The sequence below is a fragment of the Macaca thibetana genome, chromosome 7 (assembly GCF_024542745.1).
Source record: "Macaca thibetana thibetana isolate TM-01 chromosome 7, ASM2454274v1, whole genome shotgun sequence".
NCBI lineage: Eukaryota > Metazoa > Chordata > Mammalia > Primates > Cercopithecidae > Macaca > Macaca thibetana.
The window spans coordinates 146,247,819-146,270,415 of NC_065584.1; the positions used below are offsets into that span (position 1 = coordinate 146,247,819).

General features: G+C 34.6%; 1 protein-coding gene across 7 annotated transcripts in view; it reads right to left on the minus strand.

The window, feature by feature from the left end:
• Window positions 1-6,764: 6,764 nt before the first annotated feature.
• VPS13C (vacuolar protein sorting 13 homolog C) overlaps window positions 6,765-22,597 on the minus strand; it is a 190,352-nt gene continuing 174,519 nt past the window's right edge. For 5 of the 7 annotated variants that reach the window (XM_050797231.1, XM_050797228.1, XM_050797226.1 and 2 more), the window contains 4 exons: window positions 17,809-17,897; window positions 10,701-10,824; window positions 9,212-9,295; window positions 6,765-8,892 (listed from right to left, as the gene is read on the minus strand). In XM_050797231.1, the coding sequence (XP_050653188.1) occupies window positions 8,791-8,892; window positions 9,212-9,295; window positions 10,701-10,824; window positions 17,809-17,897 (399 nt within the window). In that variant the 3' untranslated portion in view covers window positions 6,765-8,790. Of the gene's footprint in view, window positions 8,893-9,211; window positions 9,296-10,700; window positions 10,825-17,808; window positions 17,898-18,366; window positions 22,331-22,597 lie in introns of those variants that run through there. The other 2 variants (XM_050797230.1, XM_050797229.1) reach the window with 1 other exon arrangement.

The following is a 22,597-nucleotide window of genomic DNA, read 5'->3' on the forward strand; positions in this document are numbered from 1 at the left end:
GTTTTCAAAATGTTCTGTCTGAAACTGTCATGGCCATTCAGAGACTATGAGGTAGCCACCAAGCTGAGGATGGCAAAACCAGAAAGATGGAAAGATGCTGCCTTCTTGGATGGTAGTGTTGTGCTGATGAATTCATAAAACAGGAAGTCATCTATGTCTTGTTATGTCACTTTTCAATATGTTGGATAATAAATCCCTTTATTGGTTAAGCTAATTACGTGAGAGTTTTTGGTTACTTGCATCTGAAATATGCTAATGGATATAACATGGTGTAAACCTACCTTTGATTGGTAACAGTCTAAAAGACAAAGGTGAGCATAAGTTCATCCCAACTGGGATTCAATGCTTTAGCCAGATCACTGGTTTAGTGGCACATGAGGAACCTGTATTTAGTCTGTGAAAATATATGTACTAACCTTAATATGAGAAAAGACCAGGTGATATAAAAGCCCAGGGACTATGAAGCATTCCTATGAAAGAAGGATGGTAACTCTGAGAAGTCCAAGCCACAAGGAACCACAGAATGTCTTTTCATTTCCTCAAACAAGAAGGAGATCAAAAGAATAAGGAATACATCTGCATGCATGTATAACTAGAATCAAAATCATTCAGAGCTGCATCCATGTTAGTTATAATTTTATCTATCTTGCTTCCTTGAGCTTGAAAGTGGTCCATTTCTGCAGGCTGGTGTACTTACAAAGTGGTGGCATAGTGCGATAGAAAAGGAACGTGATTTCAACCAGTTCCTGAGACTACACTTCCTACCTATATGAACTTGGGTAAATTACTTCTACAAACATGTTTCTTCATCTACAAAATGGAAATATTGCGACCTGCCATATGGGCTTGCTATTAAGATGTAACAAGATTAAGTATGGATTTACAAACTGTAAAGCTCTTTAGTATGTTAGTTAAAATGACCTTTCTCTGATTTTGTAATTTAATCCATGCAAATTAACTAATCCAAATAGTTAACATCTGCTTTCCATTATCCAAAGCAGTGATTCCAACACATTTCAGATGACAGGGCTGACCTGCAGAGAAGTCTTCTGAATGGGTGATGCCTTATGAAGAGCCCAGGTCGCGCATGGTGTGATCCACGCACCTCACACAGCACTGGTCCTTAGACAACTAAAAGGTGCTGCTGAGGGTGTGCATCTGAGAAGGAAGAGCAGGATCCCATTTTCACAGCAATGATCTGGCTCCCAACTCAGCCATTCTTGCCCACAGTTCTTTCGGGGGCTCTCTTCTGGGACTCAGTTATCTATAGTCTCCATATCCAGACTTTTCTCCATGCAAAGACTAGCAACAATCTCCCACACTTTCTCTTCGGATTGTGTTAGTGGTAGTGTTGTTAAAGGTTCTGTGATTTTAAAAAAGAAACTCACTAATGATTAAGAATACACATTTAGTATCTTTAGGAATATTGTGAGAAAGAGGAAAAAACTGCAAGCAATACATCTCACCTTTTCAAAATAACAATTCTATAACTGGTCGTTTTATCAATATTTGTAAAATCTAAAGGGATCCTTAGGACATGAGGCCTGTCTTCAGCTCCTTCTGTGAAAAAGGCAGGTCTGGTCCCAAGGTCTTATTTTCAAATGAAGAAACTGAGGCCAAGAGAAGTAAAGGGATTTTTAAATCTACAGTACCATATAAATGTACCCTTATGGTTAGCAAAAGTGGTGAAAAGAATAACTCAACAATATTCTTAAATAAGTAAAAGTTACAAGATAAATAAATTACAATAATGGGGAAATGTTACCTTACATAAGTAATTGCTTTAATAGGCTGGGATACTTACTACTGTTAGAAAAGCAGTAGAAAATACGGAATTGTCAAAGCACTAATCTGCCTTAGTCGATTCCTGGTACATTCCTGCAGGTCAGTGCACCATATCCTACGGGGAACATGGTTGAACTTGTTTGTTTCAGGAGTACCACCAGGATTATGGGATGACTTGAAGTTTTGTCTCATTAGGGATGGTTTAGGTAGAATAAGAGGAGAACTTGAAAATAAAACTTACATGCTTGCTGGATAAATGATAGGACATGAGGCCAGCCTTCAATTCTGCTAGGTAAGTGCTCCCATAGCTGGGCTTCCATATACAGAAAGAGCCATTCTTATTCCGATAGCCCTAAGGATTTGGGCTCAATGGATGGAAGTCACAAGAATAGATCTATGCTGAATGTAAGGATCTCCCAACCATTAACTTTTCTATGAATAAGTACAACTAAAACCAAGGCCCCCAAGTGAATTATTTTTGCCAAAAAAATGATTAAAATTAATCCATTCCACACAAAATAAGCATCATTAGTGCTTCTGAAAGAGTTGCAAATAATTCAATGGCAATTGAGCATTAATTTTAGGTAGTGTGGGAAATATATTCTTATTCACCAGTCTAAGTCATGGGTACTCAGTCTTTATGGCCTTCACTAAACAGTGTTTTCAATGGTATCCATTTACCATCTGGATTGTAATAATAGTCATGCAAGATTTCTATTCTGTTCATTTGAGGCCAACTCAAAAGGAGTGCTTTCCAGGTCTCTCAGTTTTAACCATGGGAATCTTTTTCACAAGAAAGCAGTTGTTTCCTGCTGCCAATAATTCCAGATATATTCAAATGTCCTATAGACCTTACAACTATTCCAGAATTTTTCAGGAGTATGATTCCCTTATCTAGGCATAAAGAAAAAAAAAACCTACTACCTACCTCCGTAACACAGTGATAGCTTATTCAACCGACTGCATAGTCCAAGAAATCTTTATTGAAAAAGTTAAGAACGCTGTTAATCTTCTAGTTCATGCCCTATTTTTTTTTTTTTTTCGTTTTTACTATTTTTGAGAGCATGAATCACTGTGAATGGAATGAAATGGGAAGATTTGATCAGAAGTGTCAAAGTAGGTTAAGCCTCTCTAACAGTACTCCACAGGGAAAGGAAATGTGCCCTGTTCCAGAGTGGCTGCTTAATTTAAACCATCAATAAGTGCTTGCTTAACTAATTTGCAGCAGCATCCTCTGGTGAAGCTAAAATTTTATAGCTTCCATTCAAATTGCAATCTTTGAACACCTGCTCATTTGTTACATTACTACTCTATAATGTCATGTGCCATGCTCAAAAATATCATTTCTACTTTGGCAAGTCCCTAGCCAGTTATGACAAAGTATGTATCTTGGGTATGGTTTTTCTACTCCTGATATCAGTAGAACTCTATAATGGTTTATGGTAGAACCCCATGCATTTGATTTTTAGTTCTGATTGTGCTGTAGAATAGACGCAAGTTTTATGTCTCATGTCCAAAGTTTTTATTTCCTTATTTGTACACCTCAAAAGCTACATATGCTAGTCAACTGTCACAGTAATATTATACCATATGTAAGAATTCTCCAGGAAAAAAATGTTTAACTAAGGGCTGGCTTAGATTTGGGTGTTACTGTGCGAAATGCCGTATCATAGTTAGGTGTAAAACATAGATAGGGAGAAAACAGATAAAATTTGGGGTTAAGGGTATAAGGTTCTAGAAGAAATCCAAGAGGCCAACAGTGGCTACATTCATTCAACACCAATGTCCTTGTTTTCAGGAAGAAGTAGAGATAGGAATGTTGGTGATGTTGGATCCTAATTTCAGTTCCTATCTCACCACAGGGCCTTCGGTAAGTCATTTGATATCTGTTTGTCCCACTGTAAGATCAATTATATGATATAACATAGGGATCAATGAACTTTTCTGTAAAGGGTCTGATAGTAAATTGTTTAGGCTTTGCTGGCCATATTGTCTTTGTCACAATTACCCAACTCTGCCACTGTAGTGCAAAACCAGCCATAACCAATGCAAATAAATGGGTGTGGTTGTTTCAATAAAACTTTGTTAAGAACAGATGAGTTGGCCTGTGGGTTGTAGTTTGCCAAGCAATAGTATAATATCCACTTAACAAAGATAACTTAATATTTAAAGAGGTACCATAAGAAGAAAAGATAAAATGATGCATAGAGAAGGAAGACTTAAAATGATGGCAAAAGAGAAAAGTGGGTGAAGAGAAAAACTGGTATCATAAGGTAAATGTTTTCTACAAAAACAAACAAAATCCAAATATCAAGAACTGAAATTACTCTTAGTGAAAATCATTTATCAAGGTATCTAAACCACTTGAGGTACTGTAGTTACTCTCTGGGGAAGTTGCTTGATTTTTCTTCAAGTTTAAAAGAATGCTAAAGAATTGAATCTTCTTTGTAGTGTTGTTACAATCTTAGTGGATTGAGGACCATGTTGGTATATATATTTCACTATTATTGTAATTTTTTCCCCACTAGAAGTCAGTGTTTAAAATATTTTCATCCAGCAGATATATAACGTACAAAAGGGATAAAAATCATTTTGATGTGCTTACGTTTCATACTTGTTCTCAAGTGTCATCCTTGTGATACACAATCATGTGGCAACATATATGTTGACACCAATTACTCTGAAACCTTTATCAAAACAATTTGCCAGCACTAACTGTAAAATGAAACATTGGTATGGTCTGAGAGGGAAGAAAATTCTGTGGTTTCTTAGAGTTTCTCCTATAGTCTATGATTTTTTCTAAAATTTAAGAAGCAAATTTAATAAACTGAGAATTTTGAAGGTATACAGCTCCACAATCTCTTACCTAAAACCCTTGGGCTAGATGTGTTTCAGAATACAGGACTTCACATTTAAGAAGGGAATATGGGCTGGGTGTGGTGGCTCACGCCTGTCATCCCAGCACTTTGGGAGGCTGAGGTGGGCAGATTACGAGGTCAGGAATTCGAGACTAGCCTGGCCAACGTGGTGAAACCCTGTCTCTACTAAAAATACAAAAATGAGCCAGGCATGGTGGTGTGTGCCTATAGTCCCAGCTACGCAGGAGGCTGAGGCAGGAGAATCGCTTGAACCTGGGAGGCAGAGGTTGCAGCGAGCCGAGATTGCGCCACTCCAGCCTGGGCAACAGTGAGACGTCTCTAAGAAAAAAAAAAAAAAAGAAAAGAAAAAAGAAAGACAATATGGTTCATATAGCACATACAGCTTGTATGCCTCCAGAGAAATCTGCAGCAGTACCCCATAACCAAATAAAGTACTTTTGCTCCAGCCAAATTATTTACACCAAAGAAAAGACCATGAATAGCCTCATGTCAGTTCAGTTCAGATTTTGCTGCCAAATGTCTTTGTTTCAAATTTTTGCAAAATCTTTTGGTTTTTAGAGCTTTTTGAATTTTTGAATTTTGAATAAGGAACTATGGGCCTGTGGTTTGTAAAAACAAAACAGAAGTCTTTCTGAAGACTTTTTCACCTCAAAGAGACCCACAGTTGACTGTTTGAATGATACGTACTTATAACTGAAGATCCTTTCAAGCATGACTTCAAGAGTAAGCCTCAATTTTCCCACTAGTGGCACAATTACCAAGAGAAACGTGCTCCCTCTCCTCCAGTGAGTCTGATTAAAAAAAAAAAAAAAACCTCCTGAGAGATTACATCTCCATATCCTGTCTTCTTTTTAGTATTATTATTATGATTATTATACTTCAAGTTCTAGGGTACATGTGCATAACGCGCAGGTTTGTTACATATGTATACATGTGCCATGTTGGTGTGCTGCACCCATTAACTCGTCATTTACATTAGGCTTCTTCTTAGAGCCGACACACATGGCACAGAACCCACTTTCGTCAGTACTCATGGTCATTCTGGCAGTGATTCTCAACCATAAGGGCTTGTCCCCAGAAGACAAATGACCCCATTATGAGCAATCTTCTATCCTCTAAGAATTTTTGGTTTTTCTCCCCAATGAAAAGATGATTCTTTTAGCTCTGGCAATAATTGCAACTTAATATTAACTGGCATTGAGATCTGTAGAGCCCTTTAAGAATTTGATCATTTTAAGTCCAGAGCATTAATTTTTAGTCCTGGCTATACATTAGAAACACACAAGGAACTTTGTTAAAAATAGATATCCAGGCAGCACCAGATCAACATACTTAGAAACCCAAAGCACCAAAAAGATGGTAGTGTCCTCCTTCCTGCATAATTCAAAACAAAAACAATACTAAATCAGAAAACACATAGAAGGAAGTCCACCCTGTATGGAATTTTTCTTACAAAGCTTGGGTACATTTTTTTGTTTGCTTTTGTTTTTTCTCTTTTTTTAATGCCCCTGCTTTGCTACAGCCCTCAGCATAAACTTATTCTTCCTACTGGATAATCCAGCACTGGGTGAGCCTTCCAAACTTGTAGTCTGAGCCCCATGTGCAAGAGGGAGGAGAAGAGAAAGAGAGCAGTATGGTAGACCATCCCAGACTTCTATGCAGTCTCAGAAAGGCTCTGCAAGGCCACTGGAGTCTTCAAGCCAGAGTCAGCTGTCAGAGGAGTTCTGTGTCTCCTAGAATTTCTAGACTAAGTGTGTCTTAATATAATTGCCATACTCAGCCAGCTGCTGAGAGAAACTACGGAAGGCATGGACTCAATGCAAATACCACAATGGATTCCAAAGTGCAGCTGGGCCCCTAGGTCAACCGCATTCTCTGTAATCCCCCAGTATTGGAGGTCTGTGCCACAGATCTCCAGTGTGATAAAGGGGCTCAGTACCCCTGAGAAAAAGCTTATCTGACTAGTATCTGGTAAAGTCCTCCATAACTATTAATATAACTTCTCACTATTATTGGATTGGAAAAGGAAAAGGGAAAGACAAAAAAATAAAGCAAATGTTACTTGAATAACACAAAAACCACAAAGTTTTCACACCTGTAAACAATGTGCCAAATGTTTTATTTCTCTCATATGCAAGTAATTGACTCTCAAATCATTTTAAAAAAACACATTATTACACTTTACCAATGAATCATTTCTGTCCCTGGAGATTAAATCAAATAAAAATGTTACAAATAGTATCAGTATGATATAATTTCTTAAATATATAGGACATTGTCAACAGCTGTGATTCATATGAAAAATATAATCAGATATCTCAAATTCCTAATTCTGTTTTAAAAACACAAAATACTAGAACACTTGCTATGAAATTGCTGATAATGATCCCTTTAACAAACTGCAATTAACCACTAATATAGAAATTCAATTTAAGCAAAAAGTTTTATATATTATACTTTACAGAAAAAAAATAATTTTGAAAAAGTAATGACAAACAGAGATCAAACATTTAGGGCATTAGTTACTGCATTCTCTTTTTAGAATATACATCAAGTAACACCAGTAAAATTTAAAGTTTTATGACCAGGCCTTAAAAAACATGAATGATGATGACAGAACCACTACCATACATAAACAAAAATAGAGCAAACCAAGTGCGTCCACATCTTCATGAATTCAGTAATTTGAAATAAATGTTGTTATGTTAAACATTATGAGCAAATCTAAAGGTTCAACCAAAAACCTTAAATATTTTTGAGTGTTTTTTAAAGTTTTAATAGTTTATCTCTGATCAAGGATGGAGAAAGGACAAAAAAAATACTGTACTGAATTGATTCTCACAGGGCCTGCTCCCTCAAGGAACACAGTGTCATTATATAGGCCTTATTTATATATAAAACAACCAAAGAATTTTCATTCTTCTTAATAAGTATTTAAAGTACATTCTAGGTGTGCATTAGGAGTAAATGTTAATTTGTGATGCCCTTAAGTCTTTCAACCTGTAAGAAACAATTTCTGGGAATATAAAAATACTGAATTTTACATATTTCAGAGTCTTGAGAAACTTAGGGTGCAATATTTTCATGTATCAGCAAATAATTGTGTCATATAAGCTCATCTTGAAAGAGCATGTAAATAGCTTCCAAATTTTTATAAATGCTACATTACTGAGGGCAGAGTGTAGATATTTTGAGGTTTGATTGTCCACATTTTTTTATTAGAGTGCAAGGAGGAAAAGTAAGCACCAAAGTAAAATACGCTTTACTCGGGGGAAAAACAGTGTTTGCATGAAAAGAAAATAGGAAACATGTCATTTCTCCCTTTAGTGGCTTTTCTTCATTCAATTACCTGGCTTACAAAAAACTGTTAAATCAGTTCAATTATTGAACAAATCACTCTTACACAAAATGTCAGGGTCCAACATTTGTCCATGGCCTAAAGCCTTTTAGCCAGCTGTGGTGGCTCATGCCTGTAATTCCAGCACTTTGGGAGGCCGAGGCAGGCGGATCACAAGGTCAGGAGTTCGACACCAGACTGACCAACATGGTGAAACCCATCTCTACTAAAAATACAAAAAAAATTACCCGGGCGTGGTGGCGTGCACCTGTAATCCTAGCTACTCAGGAGGCTGAGGCAGGAGAACTGCTTGAACATAGGAGGCAGAGACTGCAGTGAGCCAAGATCGCACCACTCCAGCCTGGGTGACAGAGCAAGACTCGGTCTCAAAAAAAAAAACAAAAATAAAAAAACCTTTCAAAGAACACTAGTCATCCTAAGCTCCTTTCTTATTCTTCAGTAAGGCTTTAATTAAATATAAGCCTACTGACCTTTGCTTCACAATTTTAATATTAATGAAAATTTCATTCTGAGTTTGAAGTGATGTTTCTTCAAGGGTCTGACCCATTTGGGTGGTGGCATAGAATTGGACCTGCTAACATATACATGGTTACAAAATTAGAGTAAAAACCAAAAGGTGAAAAAACTAGAAAACCCAACACTAGTTATTCTAGAAAAATAAAACTAAAGGATTGCTTGAAAAATTGTCTTTAGCAAGATAAAGCAGAGTGATTTATAGACAAGACCAGTGATTGTTTTTTCCCCTGTTGTAGCGCCTGGGATCTGTGATTAGGATGGCATTTGGGGTCTGAGAAGTCTCACTGATGACTGCTTCATCAATTTTTGCTGCTGTCTCGTTGACTGTGCATCCTCAATGGCATTGCGTGCTCTCTGTAAAGTAAAATACTTATTATGATTTGTAAAGACAAGTATAGGCTCATTTAATTGAAGGGAAAGGTATGAAAGCAAGGGCTGAAGCTCTCCAAACAGGACCAATAGCTAAGGACCAAGGATAGAGTCCAGATATGTCAAATAAAAATAAGACCCTTGCACCCGACTGAGTCCACAGTATATTAAGTTTATATATCCATCCATAGTTATAATTGGGAGAGCTTTGGGAGAAATAATGGCATTCATTATAAGAGGCTTTTAAAAAGGTATTTCAGCTAAAAAAAAAAAAAAATGCAGGTGTGCTCTTTAAATTGTTTACCTCTGCTGTGGTGGTGTCTTTCAGGTAAACTTTTCGAACACAGCCTTGACTGGCACTGTCTTTTTTGTGGAACAGACCCTGTTCCTGTTTCAAAAGAAACAATGACAGAAAAGAAATTATTCTGAGGAAAAAAAAAAAATCCTAACTTTTAATTGTATACTTAAACGTCAACTCTATTTTAAAACAAGTAGACTAACCAAATACACATATTCAAGTAAGACATGAAATAAATCATCTTAGAACAAGGACAGTATTTCCATATATGAGTTGTTAGAATTTATAAAATTGGATGAACATACATCTATCTGTATAAAATAATGGCTTTCTGCAGGCTATGATAAATAGCCTACAGAAACACCACTTGGTAACTCATCACATCTGACAAATCAAAAAAACACTTCCCTCATTTTTTTGGCTGATACATAAAATTTCTGTATAATGTAAAATACATTGAGTCAATTCTCACCATTGATGTGAAAGAAAAAGTGATAACTGAGGAAACTGTAAAATATATGCACAGTGACATAGTCTTTCCTAGTTTGAAAACTGTATTTCATACACCAAGACATTCGTTAAATTTTGGCACTCTACAATGCAGTAATGCTGAAATACAAAATGGCAGGGTAACATGGTATTTCCTTTTATTTGTAAATTTCCATGAAAAGATAAGTAAACATAAATTAAAAGGTACCAGTACTCACATCTATAGCTATTAAATTTCACAGTAAATGTTCTTCTGGCTACTAAATTTCACAGTAAACGTTTTGTAGATAGTTTCACTAATAGAAATAACATTATTGTTTAGGGAAAACAAATACACTAAAGAAATTACCATATTTAGAATAACAATAGTTTTTTAAAGGCATGAAAACAAATTTATAATATATATAATGTAACAAACATATTTCAAAGAAAGTTAAGTACTTGAGTCTAAGAACTACGCAAAAGATGGAGTATCACTTTTACAAATTACTATGTAATTAAAATAAAAGTTCTTCCTTACAAAATGATGGGAGAAAAGACATAAAAGTATTATTACACACTTAAATTATATAAGCATTCCATAAATGCCAAATATTACAAACATGGGAATTTTGGATACATTTATTTTTATCAAATCACTTAATAATCTTCTAAAAACCTAAAAAGAGAGAATCTTTCCAGAAATATCTAAGATTATAGCAACATGGGTGTCCATATGAAGTTAAAAAAAAACTCTCCTATTTACTAATGCTTAATTCTATGAAAAAGGAAATATCAGCATATCAGAATCTTAATTATTTGGGTGGGCAGACTGATATTTCACTCTATGCAATCAAGACTGCCAGAAAATAAAGTACAGTTATACAAATAAATTGATTACATCTTTCTTTATGTCTCAGCATATAGTAGTAATAACACTAATCCTTCAAACATTTTGTGCAGTTAACTGCAAAACAGTCTGAAAGCAATGAATTCTTAGCTCTAAAGGTATGACATGTTTTCTTACCTTAACTGAAATTTTTAGCACATTTTCACTGACACTAGGAGGAAATACAAAATCTTCAAATGGACATTGCCAGTCTACACACATAAGGCCCAGGATTTCAACTTCTTTTATACACAACACTCGCCTATTTTGCAAAAGAAAACAATAATGATGAAGACAGTTTATTCTCGCCAATATTTCACCCTGCTGGATGGCAGAGGTAGCACTTGCCTAGAAAATAATACAAACTGGCATTAAAAAAAAAAAAAACCTGCTTCATTTTTTTTTAAAGTCTAGGTAACTGTCAAATAAAGAGCAAATACGACACCTACCAAGTAACAAAGTAGACTTTCAAATATTCCCCTTCTGTCAATCTTGCAGAATTCAGAAAAGTGTAACTTTTTTTTTTCTTTTTTCTTTTTTTTTTTTTTTGTTAACTGACCAAAAAAGCTGATAGGGAAATCATCTTTGGAACACATAAGAAACAGGCTGTATTCTCATCTGGGGAGCAATAAAGGCAGAAGCCCCTGAAAATGTTTTACTTGGAAAATTATTAATTGCTCTTTACTGTCAGCCATTTATGCCTTCCAGTCAAGAATGAACGTGAAGGAAATGTCATAAACCTTAAATGTCAGCAAAGATTCACTTGAGGCCTACTAATAAAGATCAGATTTGAACACTTTAATGCTAATATACTTTATCGCAGAGTATCTTATTTTATTCAATGGCAATAAAAAAAATTACAGAACCCTTAAAGGGCATCCACATTGATTTCTCAGTGTGTGATTCATTTTGATTACTGATACAACTATACTTAAAATTAAGCTTCTATTACAGAAAGCAAAATTACAAAAGAAGAGAAGGACTATTAATTCAACAAATATTTAGGGTGCCAGAGAAACAAGGAAGATAATTCTGCTTGAGAGGTGCTCACTGGCTAGAGGAGAAACAAACATGTAAATAAATGCCACAGCACAATTAGACAAGGGCTGTAACAGAGTGTGCAGATTAGTCTTTTGGAGCAAGAGAGAGAGAGGAACAGATCGTATTGGTAAAGTAGGTGACATAGGAGTTGATTCTTGAAAGGAAGGAGTTCTCTATGTGGGTAAGGGAAATGACAGTCCAGACAAAAGGAGGAAACACACTGACATACAAAGGAGTACAAAAAACGAAAGACTAGTTTGAGGAATGTGGAGGTCTGCAGCTGGAATACCAGATAGACACCATGGTGAAGTGGTGAGAAAATGAGCTTAGCACCAGACCTTGAAGGGCTACTTTTTTTCCTTTTAAAACATTTTTCACTTTTAATGAAACAGGAAATGACATGATAATGTTGTTTCATTTTTAATGAAGAGGAAACAACATGATAATATTTATTATTTTAGATTAATGGTTCTGGTGGTAAACAGAAGGGAGGTGGCAAACAGAGTGGCAATAGACAATCAAGGTAAGAAGTTACGGCAATAGTTCAATCAGGAGACAATGAAAGCCTTAAGTATGGCAGTGGCTCTGAAAAGGGAGAAGAAAGGGCTAGATACGAGATGTTTAGAAGGTAAACATGAATGAACATGGTGACCAATGGAGGGTGGAGAACTGAAATAGATCCCTGGCATTATATTTCTCAGCAGAGGTGCTATTAAATTGTGGACTTGTATGGCATACTCTTGTGCACTGGACAAAGTTGAACATCCCTAGCTCCAGCCTAGTAAGTGGCAGTAGCGTCCTGCAATCACTGTGGCAATCTCCAACACCACCATATGTTTCCAAACAGTCTCCACCGCCCACACTCCTGGCCCCAGTTGATAATCTGCTGATAGAGCTAAGGATGGCTGTTACAAATCCTCGTGCCAAACACAATTCACTATTCCAAATATCTTTAAACTCTTCTCTTTACCATCCCAATAATACCACTGTTTTCCTACCACCTAGAATGTCTCCTTCATTTTCTTCCTCTTGCACCATGTTTGCCTGGGTTCAAATCTTGGTCTTCCACTCACACACTCTCTCAGAATGGTCTCTCAGAAAGATCTCAACTCCAGATTTTTATCCAGACTCCTATCTATCTATCTATCTATCTATCTATCTATCTATCTATCTATCTATCTATCCTCCCTCCCTCCTCCCTCCCTCCCTATCATGTATTCCCTTCTCCTCTACATCCACTCAGTCACCAAGACTTGTCTCGTAAGTCAAATCCTCATTCTTTAGGTCCTCCCCACTTCCTACTATGATAGCTGCCACGGTCTTTATGGTGGACAGAATTCTAAGACAGTCCCCAAGATTCCCCAACCCTGGTATATATCTCTGTACAGTCCCCTGGATTTTGAATATAATGGATTTCACTTCCAAGATTAGGTTTTGTTATAAGGCACAGGTGACTTTAAGCCAAAATTGTTTATGTAGGTGGGCCTGACCTAAGTTCATGGACTCTAAACCTGGGTAAGACACCAAGAAGTCAGAGATTCAAAGCATCCTTGCTGGGTCGGAATAAGGGTAGTTTCTAGGAGCTAAGAGCAGCCTGCTGGCTGACAGAGGTCAAAGAAACAGGGGTCTTAGAATTCTGCCAACAATAGCAAATGAGCTTTGAAGTGGATTCTGTGGTAATTTGTTGTGCAGCAACAGAAAACTTATACAGTCTCTAACTGGTCTCCTTGCCTCCGGACTGATTCTCTTCCAGTATAACATCCAAACCGCCAAGGATCTTTTAAAACTACAAGCCTCATCATATTACTTGTTTACAAACCTTCTGTGGGATAGAAAAAAAGAGAGATTACTCACGTGTGTACTATTCTGTGTGAGAAGCTACAAGTGATATCAAACAAAAAAACAACGGACAGCCAGGTGTGATGGCTCATGCCTGTAATCCCAGCACTTTGGGAGACCAAGGCAGGAGGACTGCTTGAGCCTAGAGTTCAAGACCAGCCTGGGCAACATAGTGAGACTCCATCTCTACCAAAAATACAAAAGAATTAGCTGGTGCATGCCTGTGGTACCAAGTATGTGAGAGGCTGAGGTGGGAGAATCACCTGAGCCCAGAGAAGTCAAGAATGCAGTGAACCACGATCGAGCCACTGCACTCCAGACTGGGCAATGAAAATGAGAACTTGTTTCAAAAAAATAAAATAGCAGACTAGACCTTAAGCAAAAACCAGTGATTCTCCATCACATTAATGATACAACCTAAACCCTTAAAATCTTATGAGCTGCTACCTATGACTCATCTCCCAACACTAACACCCTACATCCAGCCATTCCACACTGATCTTACTGGTCAAAGTACCATAGTGTTGTATGCCTCCGCTTGCCTCTAGTTTACCTATGCAAGAGCTACATACTCAAGACTCAGCTCAAGCACTCCCTCATCTATAAAAGCCTCCCTGACACTTTTCCCATGATACTGTGGTCCCCATCTTACTGTACCAACCGTTTTCCATATGTCCTCAGAGACTGTCCATCGCTTTTCTTAGCACCTATCATACTGTGATGTCACTGATAATTTGTAGTCCCCCACCCATTAAAATAGGGAAGGGACAGAGATGTAACTTTATCTCTGTGTCCCTGTATTTGTCATATGTTGATTTTTTTTTAATCTGCTCAATAATCAATTTCTCAATAAAGATTACTAAAATAAACTACAGCAGAGTTAGGACCAACTAGCAAAGCTATAGTCTAAGAAATTTAGGTCATGAGAACTTGTGTTTTGTTTTTAAAAACTCATTAGAAAAAAAAAACATTAAGGGACTAAGTTTTGGGTGAATTTCAAAATTAAAAAAAGCTATATACTGAGAAACTCAATTAGTAATCATTAATGTCAATAATACATTTGACAAAAAGGGCTAATATCATTAATTTGCAAAATGTTCTTTAAATTCAGTAAGAAAAAGACTAACATACCAATGAAAAATGAGCAAAGAATATGAACAAGTAATTCACAAATTAGCAAATATAAACAGATGATGATATATTAAAAGGTTCATGCTCAACAGTAATCAAAGAAATGCTAATTAAAACAAAAAATTATTTTCTACCCATCAAGCTAGCAAAAAATAAGTTTAAATGATAAAACCTAGTCTCAGCAAAACACAGGAGAAAGAACACTTTCATATATTGTTGGGTGGTATGTAAAAAACTGATACAACCTTTCTGAAAAATGACTTGGCGATATACAGAAAGGAACTCAAAAATCTTCACAACTTTTAAATTAGCAATCCCACTTTTAAAATTTTATTCTAATAAAATAATAGAAAAAATATTTAGTTACAAATATATAACAATAAGATATTAGGGAAAAATGTCCAATAACAAGAGAGTATTTGAATAAATTATAGTATATCCACAAATACAAAATTATGCAGTCATTAAAAATCACGTTGTCAAAGAATATTTAATGCTTTGGAAAGATGATCACATTATATTGAAAATGAAAAACTGACAAGACTAAAATGTAATAATGCATTTTTTTGTACATAGTTTTCATAAAATGTGCCAGCTAATGTGGTTATCTCTGGGTGCTGAGATTGCTTGTAAAGGATATTTTTAGGGGTTATCATATAATCTGTTATTCAAACCAGGATGTTTTTAAGAATGAAAGGAATAGCTATTGATAATTTCATAGGGACAAAACGTGCAAGCAAACCTACTGTGTCCTAGGCAAACCAGAATGTATGTATGGTTAGTTATTTTCATTTTCTTTCTTTTTTTTTTTGAGACAGAGTCTTGCTCTGGTGCCCGGGCTGGAGTGCAGTGGTGCAACCTTGGTTCACTACAACGTTCGCCTCCCAGGTTTAAGTGATTCTCCTGCGTCAGCCTCCCAGACAGCTGGGATTACAGGCATGCGCCACCAAGTCCAGCTAATTTTTTGCATTTTAGTACAGATGAGGTTTCACCAGGTTGACCAGGCTGGTCTTGAACTACCGACCTCAAGTGATCTGCCTGCCTCAGCCTCTCAAAGTACTGGGATTACAGGCTTGAGCCACCACACCCAGCCTATTTTCATCTCCTTATTGTCAATACTGGGGTGACCAAACTGTGCTCTTCAAGTCAAATCCAGCCCAAGACCTGTTTTAATATATAAAATTTTACTGGAACACAGCTATGTCATTCTTGTACATATTGTTCATAGCTGTTTTCTTACTATAAGGGCAAAAATAAAAGGTTGAGAAACACAGTATGGCCCTTAAACCCTAAATTTTACTATCTGTCCCTTTAAAGAAAGTTTGTTGACTCCTGATCTATGTTATCTACAATGAATAGCCATAACTTTAGCAATAAAAATTATTTTGGATGTGGTGGTGCATGCATGTCTATAGTCCAGGCTACTCAGCAGGCTGAGGCTGGAGGATCACCTGAGTCCAGGAGTTTGAGTCTAGCCTGGCCATATCTTTAAAAAAGAAAATGTTATTTTTAAGAATACTAAATTTGGAAGAAATGCTAGTGTTTTAATGTAATCATTAAAGGTCCAACTGATTACCATAATAACTACCTCAATCAAATAAATTCTTGTTAGAAAGAGTCTACTAAGGCCAGGTGCTGTTGCTCATGCCTGTAATCCTGGCACTTTGGGAGGCCAAGGTGGGCGGATCACTTGAGGCCAGGAGTTCAAGACTAGCCTGGCCAACATAACAAAACCCTGTCTCTAATAAAAATACAAAAATTAGCCGAGCATAGTGGTGCATGCCTGTAATCCCAGCTACTGGGGAGGCTGAGGCACAAGAATCATTTGAACCCAGGAGGTGGAGGTTGCAGTGAGCTGAGATCGCACCACTGGACTCCAGCCTGGGTGACAGAGTGAAACCCTGTCTCAAAAAAAAAAAAAAAGGGGGGGGGGGAGAAAGAAAAGGAAAAAGAAAAGACAAGGAGAGGAGAGGAGAAGAAAGAAAACAAGAGAAGAGAAAAGAGAAAAGAAAAGAGTACTAAGTAAGGTTAGCAAGGAAACCAACTCATAGTATTTACTGGTCAGGTATATTTTACTAATTACCTCCTAAACAACTCCATCAGTAACTAGATTTTAAATGATGATTATTTTTCAATGTACTTGAAGAAAAATCAAATATATAATGTATACAGTAATACTCCCATAGAATGGCTTAAATCAAATAAGTACTAAAGTAATACATATTACCAAAAAAACCCCAAATTGATTCTCATTGCCTAGTACTGAATTATATAAAAGCGATATAATTTTAAAATGAATTAACACATTGCAACAGCTAAATACAATATCTAAGAACAAATAAACATTGTTTTGGCTTAATCTACTGAAGACAACAAAATTATGGACATAAAAAATAAGTGATTACTTGTCAAAGTCATAAAATCTGCTTTTTAGATTGTTTTGTGAATATTTTTACCTCTTAACTAATGAGCAAATCGCATGACTGGAGACTCCTCTCTTACATGAGGATTCTTACATGACTGGTTAACCTCTTATCCTGTCATTCAGCTTTCCTTTCTTCCCATTCAAATAAATTTAAATGCAGTCATGAGGAATCTAATGCACATTTTGCCTACTGTAAGAACTCTGCCTTACTCTTATAAAGCTCATCACTAACAAAGTTCTGAAAATTATTAATCTATAATTGTCATTTTGGGATAAGTTTACTATCTAGGATAAATCCCAGGAAAATAAGCTTCGTAGTTTAGTCTAAGTTCTTGTAATTAGAAAAATTATCTACCACAACCAAATGCTTAGGAAAAGCTGAGATAAACATATAGAAGTAATGCCATCCTTTAAAAGTGGTATGCTAATCACTCAAAATAAAACTTAGTAAGAAAAGTGATTCATGAATTAATCCTCCATAACTGGACTTGTAATTCAAGAATAAGGGTATCACTATTACAGGTATAAAGTCTGTTCTAGATTCTCTCAGTAGTTGTGTAACTTGGGTAAGTCCCTAAGCCACACTGAGTCTCAGTTTCAGCATCTTTAAGATGAGGAGGTTGGAACAGAAAATCTCAAAGGACGTATTTAGATCTGTATTGTTGAGATTCTATGAAAATGAACATTTTGCCATTCACTTTGGAGAATTTCAAGTACAATTCTCCAAATCTTCTACCATTTTAGCCTTCAAAATTCTTGTGACCTATGCAGCTAAGTAGTATTTGGAAAAATGTCACTTTAAGTCAGTACCTATTTGTAACCATAAGGATTGTCTTCTTGCTTCCAGGAATAGCACAGTGGTATCGGTAAGTCTCTCCTTCCAACTTTTTGATATGATTCTGAAAAGGAAACCAGGCTCTAGATTTGGGAAGTATATGGATTTCAGTAGTATTTACAATACTGTATATTATCTAATTATAATAATAGTGTTAGGAAAACATTTATTAAAAATAAAAGCACAATTCTACATACTGGTACATGAAGCTAGAAAAATATTCACAGCATGTTTGTAAGTTAACTTCCACTGCAGCCTTAAAAGAAAACCATGTATTAAATGCTTACCAAGTGGTCTTCTGGCAAAATATATTTTGTTCTGTAGTAACTTAGAAATATTAAAATATCTACCAGGAATTATCACACATTTTAATTAAGAAACATATGCTAATATAAAATAACTACATTAACATTACAGGGGCTTTGAAATAGGGGTCATTGGTAGGACGCTGGGGTGGGTCTCTGAACTACCTAACATAAAATAGAAAATTTTGAAAATGTGGTTCTAAAACTTTTTTCAGAACACAGTTCATATTTTTTGTCAGTTCTTTTTTTTTTTTTTAATCATGGGGGGGCTCTGTGATCTCTTCAAAGATTAAGAACCACTGTTTACATACAGTTATTAATAGATATTATACACATAATAAAATTCCAAGATAATTAATGTTTAATGCTTCGAACATTTGATCTCATAGGTTAAACATGCATGGAGAAGTATATTTATATATCAAATTATATTTCTTATAGAAAAGAAAATATGACAATATTAATATGAACAATTTCTAAGATTTCAAAATAGCTGGCACAATTTATTTCTAAAAACAAGTATCAGCATAAAGTAATACAAGTATAAGTAGTAGTACATTAAAACACATTTATTTTCCTTTTCAGCTATCTCAACAGTATTGTGACTTGAATTAGTCAAATATTAAAAACAAAATTTTTTTAATAATGAATGCTAATGAAATACTATTACTGACATTATATATAATGCATGGTTGAAAATAGATAATATATATGAAAATACAGAACATAAATATACTGAATAAATAAGACCTTAACATTTTATGACCAAGAATATAATGCCAATATTATTAAAAGGATAATATAATCAATATAACCACAGAGAAATCACACTTGGTATTATTTCAATGCTTAAATATACATTTTTTAAAGTTGCTTGGTACCTAGTCATTCCTTGACAATTGCAAAAAGCCATGAATAAGGAAGAGGAATCCACAAAGAACTGGGATCTCATCTTCAGAATGAGTCTCAGAGAGGACTGCAGATTTCACAGCAATACTTACTTGTTTCACAATTCACTTGTGCGAATTAGCTAAAATCTTTTAACATTTATGCCTTAATTTTTTCAAAGAGAAAATGGGAAATGAATTTAATAATGTAATGCATTTATCATCAGCTTGAAATTTAAATATGTTAAAATATTTAGATGTGAAATGCAAGTACAAGAAATACTACCCACTTTCTATCTTGTATGCATTTTCGTTACTTATTAGGCTATTGTGCTTCAAGCCATTGAGAGCTTTTAAAATATAATTTATCACCACAATACACTTTAGAAAACTTGTTCTCAGCACTACTAAAAACCCACTGCACTCTGAGATTCAGATTAAGACATTCAGTTACTAATGGCAGCAGGAGACCAAATTAGTTGATAAAATATTCACGTCCCCTTCCCAAAAATGCAACTTGAGGAATTTAACAATACTTTGCAAAAGCCCTTTACCCAGTAATTCAATTTTTTCAAGTAAATTCTACAGAAATATGAAAAAGCAAACAAGATATAAAAAACCAAAATGTATAATGATGTTTATTACAGCACTATTACTGTTAGTAAAATAATAAACAAATTTAATGTCATGTATTAAGAGGAGTTAAAAACACAATGTAATGTTACCTCAATAGATGGTAATACAAGAATTAAAAATGTTAATGACACATTTCTAAGAACATGGAAAAATACAACTAAAACTAAAAAGCAAGAAATGTGGTTTTAAATGTTGTATGATCATAAGTATGTGAACCAAAATGAGTATTAAATGACTGTACATACATACATATAATGTATCTATATATATGTGTATATATATATGGTGTGTGTATATATATGTATGTGTGTATATATGTGTGTATATGTGTATATATGTATGGTGTGTATATATGTGTATATATGTATGTATGTGTATGTATGTATACGTGTGTGTATATATGTGTACATGCATGTGTATATGTGTGTGTATGTGTATATATGTATATGTATGTGTGTATATATGTGTGTATGTGTATATATATGTATGTGTGTGTGTATATATGTATGTGTGTGTATATGTGTGTGTGTGTATAAATATATATGAAGATTAGAAGATAAGTAGAATAGTACATCTCATGAAAACATATGATTTAGTAACTCTCAAAGCTACGTATTGAAGAATACAGAGTACTACTTAGGAGAAAAAGGAAAACGAGGATCAAAAGATCTCCAAATAAATTATTTAGAATTTGGCCATATTACGAAGGGCTAAAAGGATATAATTTTATACTCTAATGTTCTTTAATATTTCCATGTTTTGTTATACTTGATCCCTTAAGGACAGAAGGCTTCTTTTGTATCCAGTACAGACTAAATAATCAACAAATATTTTTACCCAACTGACTGATCACAGCAAGATGGGCAAAGAATGAAATAGCCTAAATATCTCAATTATCCATGCCCACACTTGACATCCACGGCAAAAACTACCAAGTCCTCTCATTAGTGTATAATCATTCTATTTCTTCCAGTAATTATAATAATGCATTAAAGTTTTAAAAGTTGTCTGATATCTTAATTAAAACAAAGAAATCAGACAAGATTATACATTTAGAAAAATAATTAAAAGTTTCTTGAAGTTTTGTGCTTTTTGACAGAATTATAAAAAGATATCACAAGGAAAAAATTAATAAAGAGCTAAACAAAACAAGAAAAAATCTTAAGTTACAGGAGTTCTCAAAAGTAAGTCTCATTAAAATAGCAATACAACCAGTAAAATTAAAAATTGTTACTTTTAGAATCTCAGGAAGGGTAACTATTGGAGATGATTTAAGTCAGCATCTTGAATTAGTTATTTGTGCTTGACTCTCCCAGAAAACTGCATGTGGTGACATTTTTGCCATCGCTAAATTAGGCAAAAGAAAGGTTTGTCAGCTACTTTTAACATTTACATGTTTTGTTATACTTGGTCCCTTAAGGACAGAAGTAATTTCCTTTGTATTTCTAGCACAGGCTGGTTTTTGGATGTCAGTCTTTCTTCTTTAAAGTGCTTATTTTAAACATAAAACATTCAATTTGTTATTTTGATAACTGCAATCCTTAAAATACATAATCCAACTGAACAATTATATGTTAATAGTTTCATTCTCTTCAAATACACAACACACTAAATCTGTTTATACTTTGGCTTCGTTTCTGAGGTGAAACATGAAAGTTGCTAGATAAGACACTGTTAAATTAAACATTTCCATCATCTATTACAAAGAAAGAAATTGAAACATAACTTATGTTGAGAACTAACAGGGTACTAATTTCAAAAATAATGATTTATAATTATTTTTTCTCTCATTAAGACAATAAAACCTCTCTAAGGATTTAAAAGCAAAAGGTTGGTTTTTGAAAATAAAGAAATCTATGTATTCAAGTGCCACAAAGCAATCTGCATAATTACATATTCAACTTCTATTTACATTAATTAAAACTAATAATTATGAAATAAGTATAACCAACAAGGAGATTCAATATTTGAAAAGCAGAAATGCTAAAGGCTGAAAATGTATATAACATAATTAGAAAATGACTATCATTTATTTAGCAACAGTAACAAGGGGTTAAACAGGAAAAAGAGGGATGAGGAAACATCCTCAAAATTCATGTGCCAACTATTATTTGAGGTCTAAGGGCAGGCTCAGAGCAACTGACAATTCAATTATTAAAGCAGATGCTCCAGTTAATAGCCCTGTACTTAAGTAAATTTAGAGTCATTTGTGAAACAGAAAGCTACGTAATTCCATCATCACGACTCACAAACATAAACATATTCACTAAATTGGACATAATAATTGTCCTGTTTTTCAATTTTACCTGAAATGCACATGAACACCATAAGATAAACTTTTTGAAATGATAATAACAATATCTGTTTCTGAGCTCAATATAGTCTTTCATCTATTAAATGGAGAAGAGAGTTGATTCTCTGCATCCTTTAATATTTTATACTAATCTCTTATTTCAGTACAGTATTACCAGGGATACCACAAGTTTTTATTTGTAGTCAAGCCACTACTATGAAAAGTTCAGATGGAGGTGAGAGTTTTAAAGAAAATTTCATTAAAATTGACAATGGAATTCAGACACAGTCAATTAATACCACAGTTTGTTTTGATTTTTAAGGATGAAATCAAGTAGTAGTTTAGGAAACATTTATTCCTGTATTTCCAGTTCTTGCTGTGCAGGCAGAAAAACAAAGAAAATAAAGTTAGAAGCATGCAGAAAGATAGATAAAATGTAATCATATACAATAAAAACCAAAGGAAGAACAATTAAGAGGCATTTTATTTTAAAGTCAAGGCAGAAAAATATTAATAAATTTCTTTTGGGGGAAAGCCTGTCATGGGAGAATAGCAATTTATATATGTATATATTATCGAAATATAATCAAGTTAAAACTAAAATAAAAGTCAAAAAGCTCTTAAATTTTCTTCAAGGTTTAAC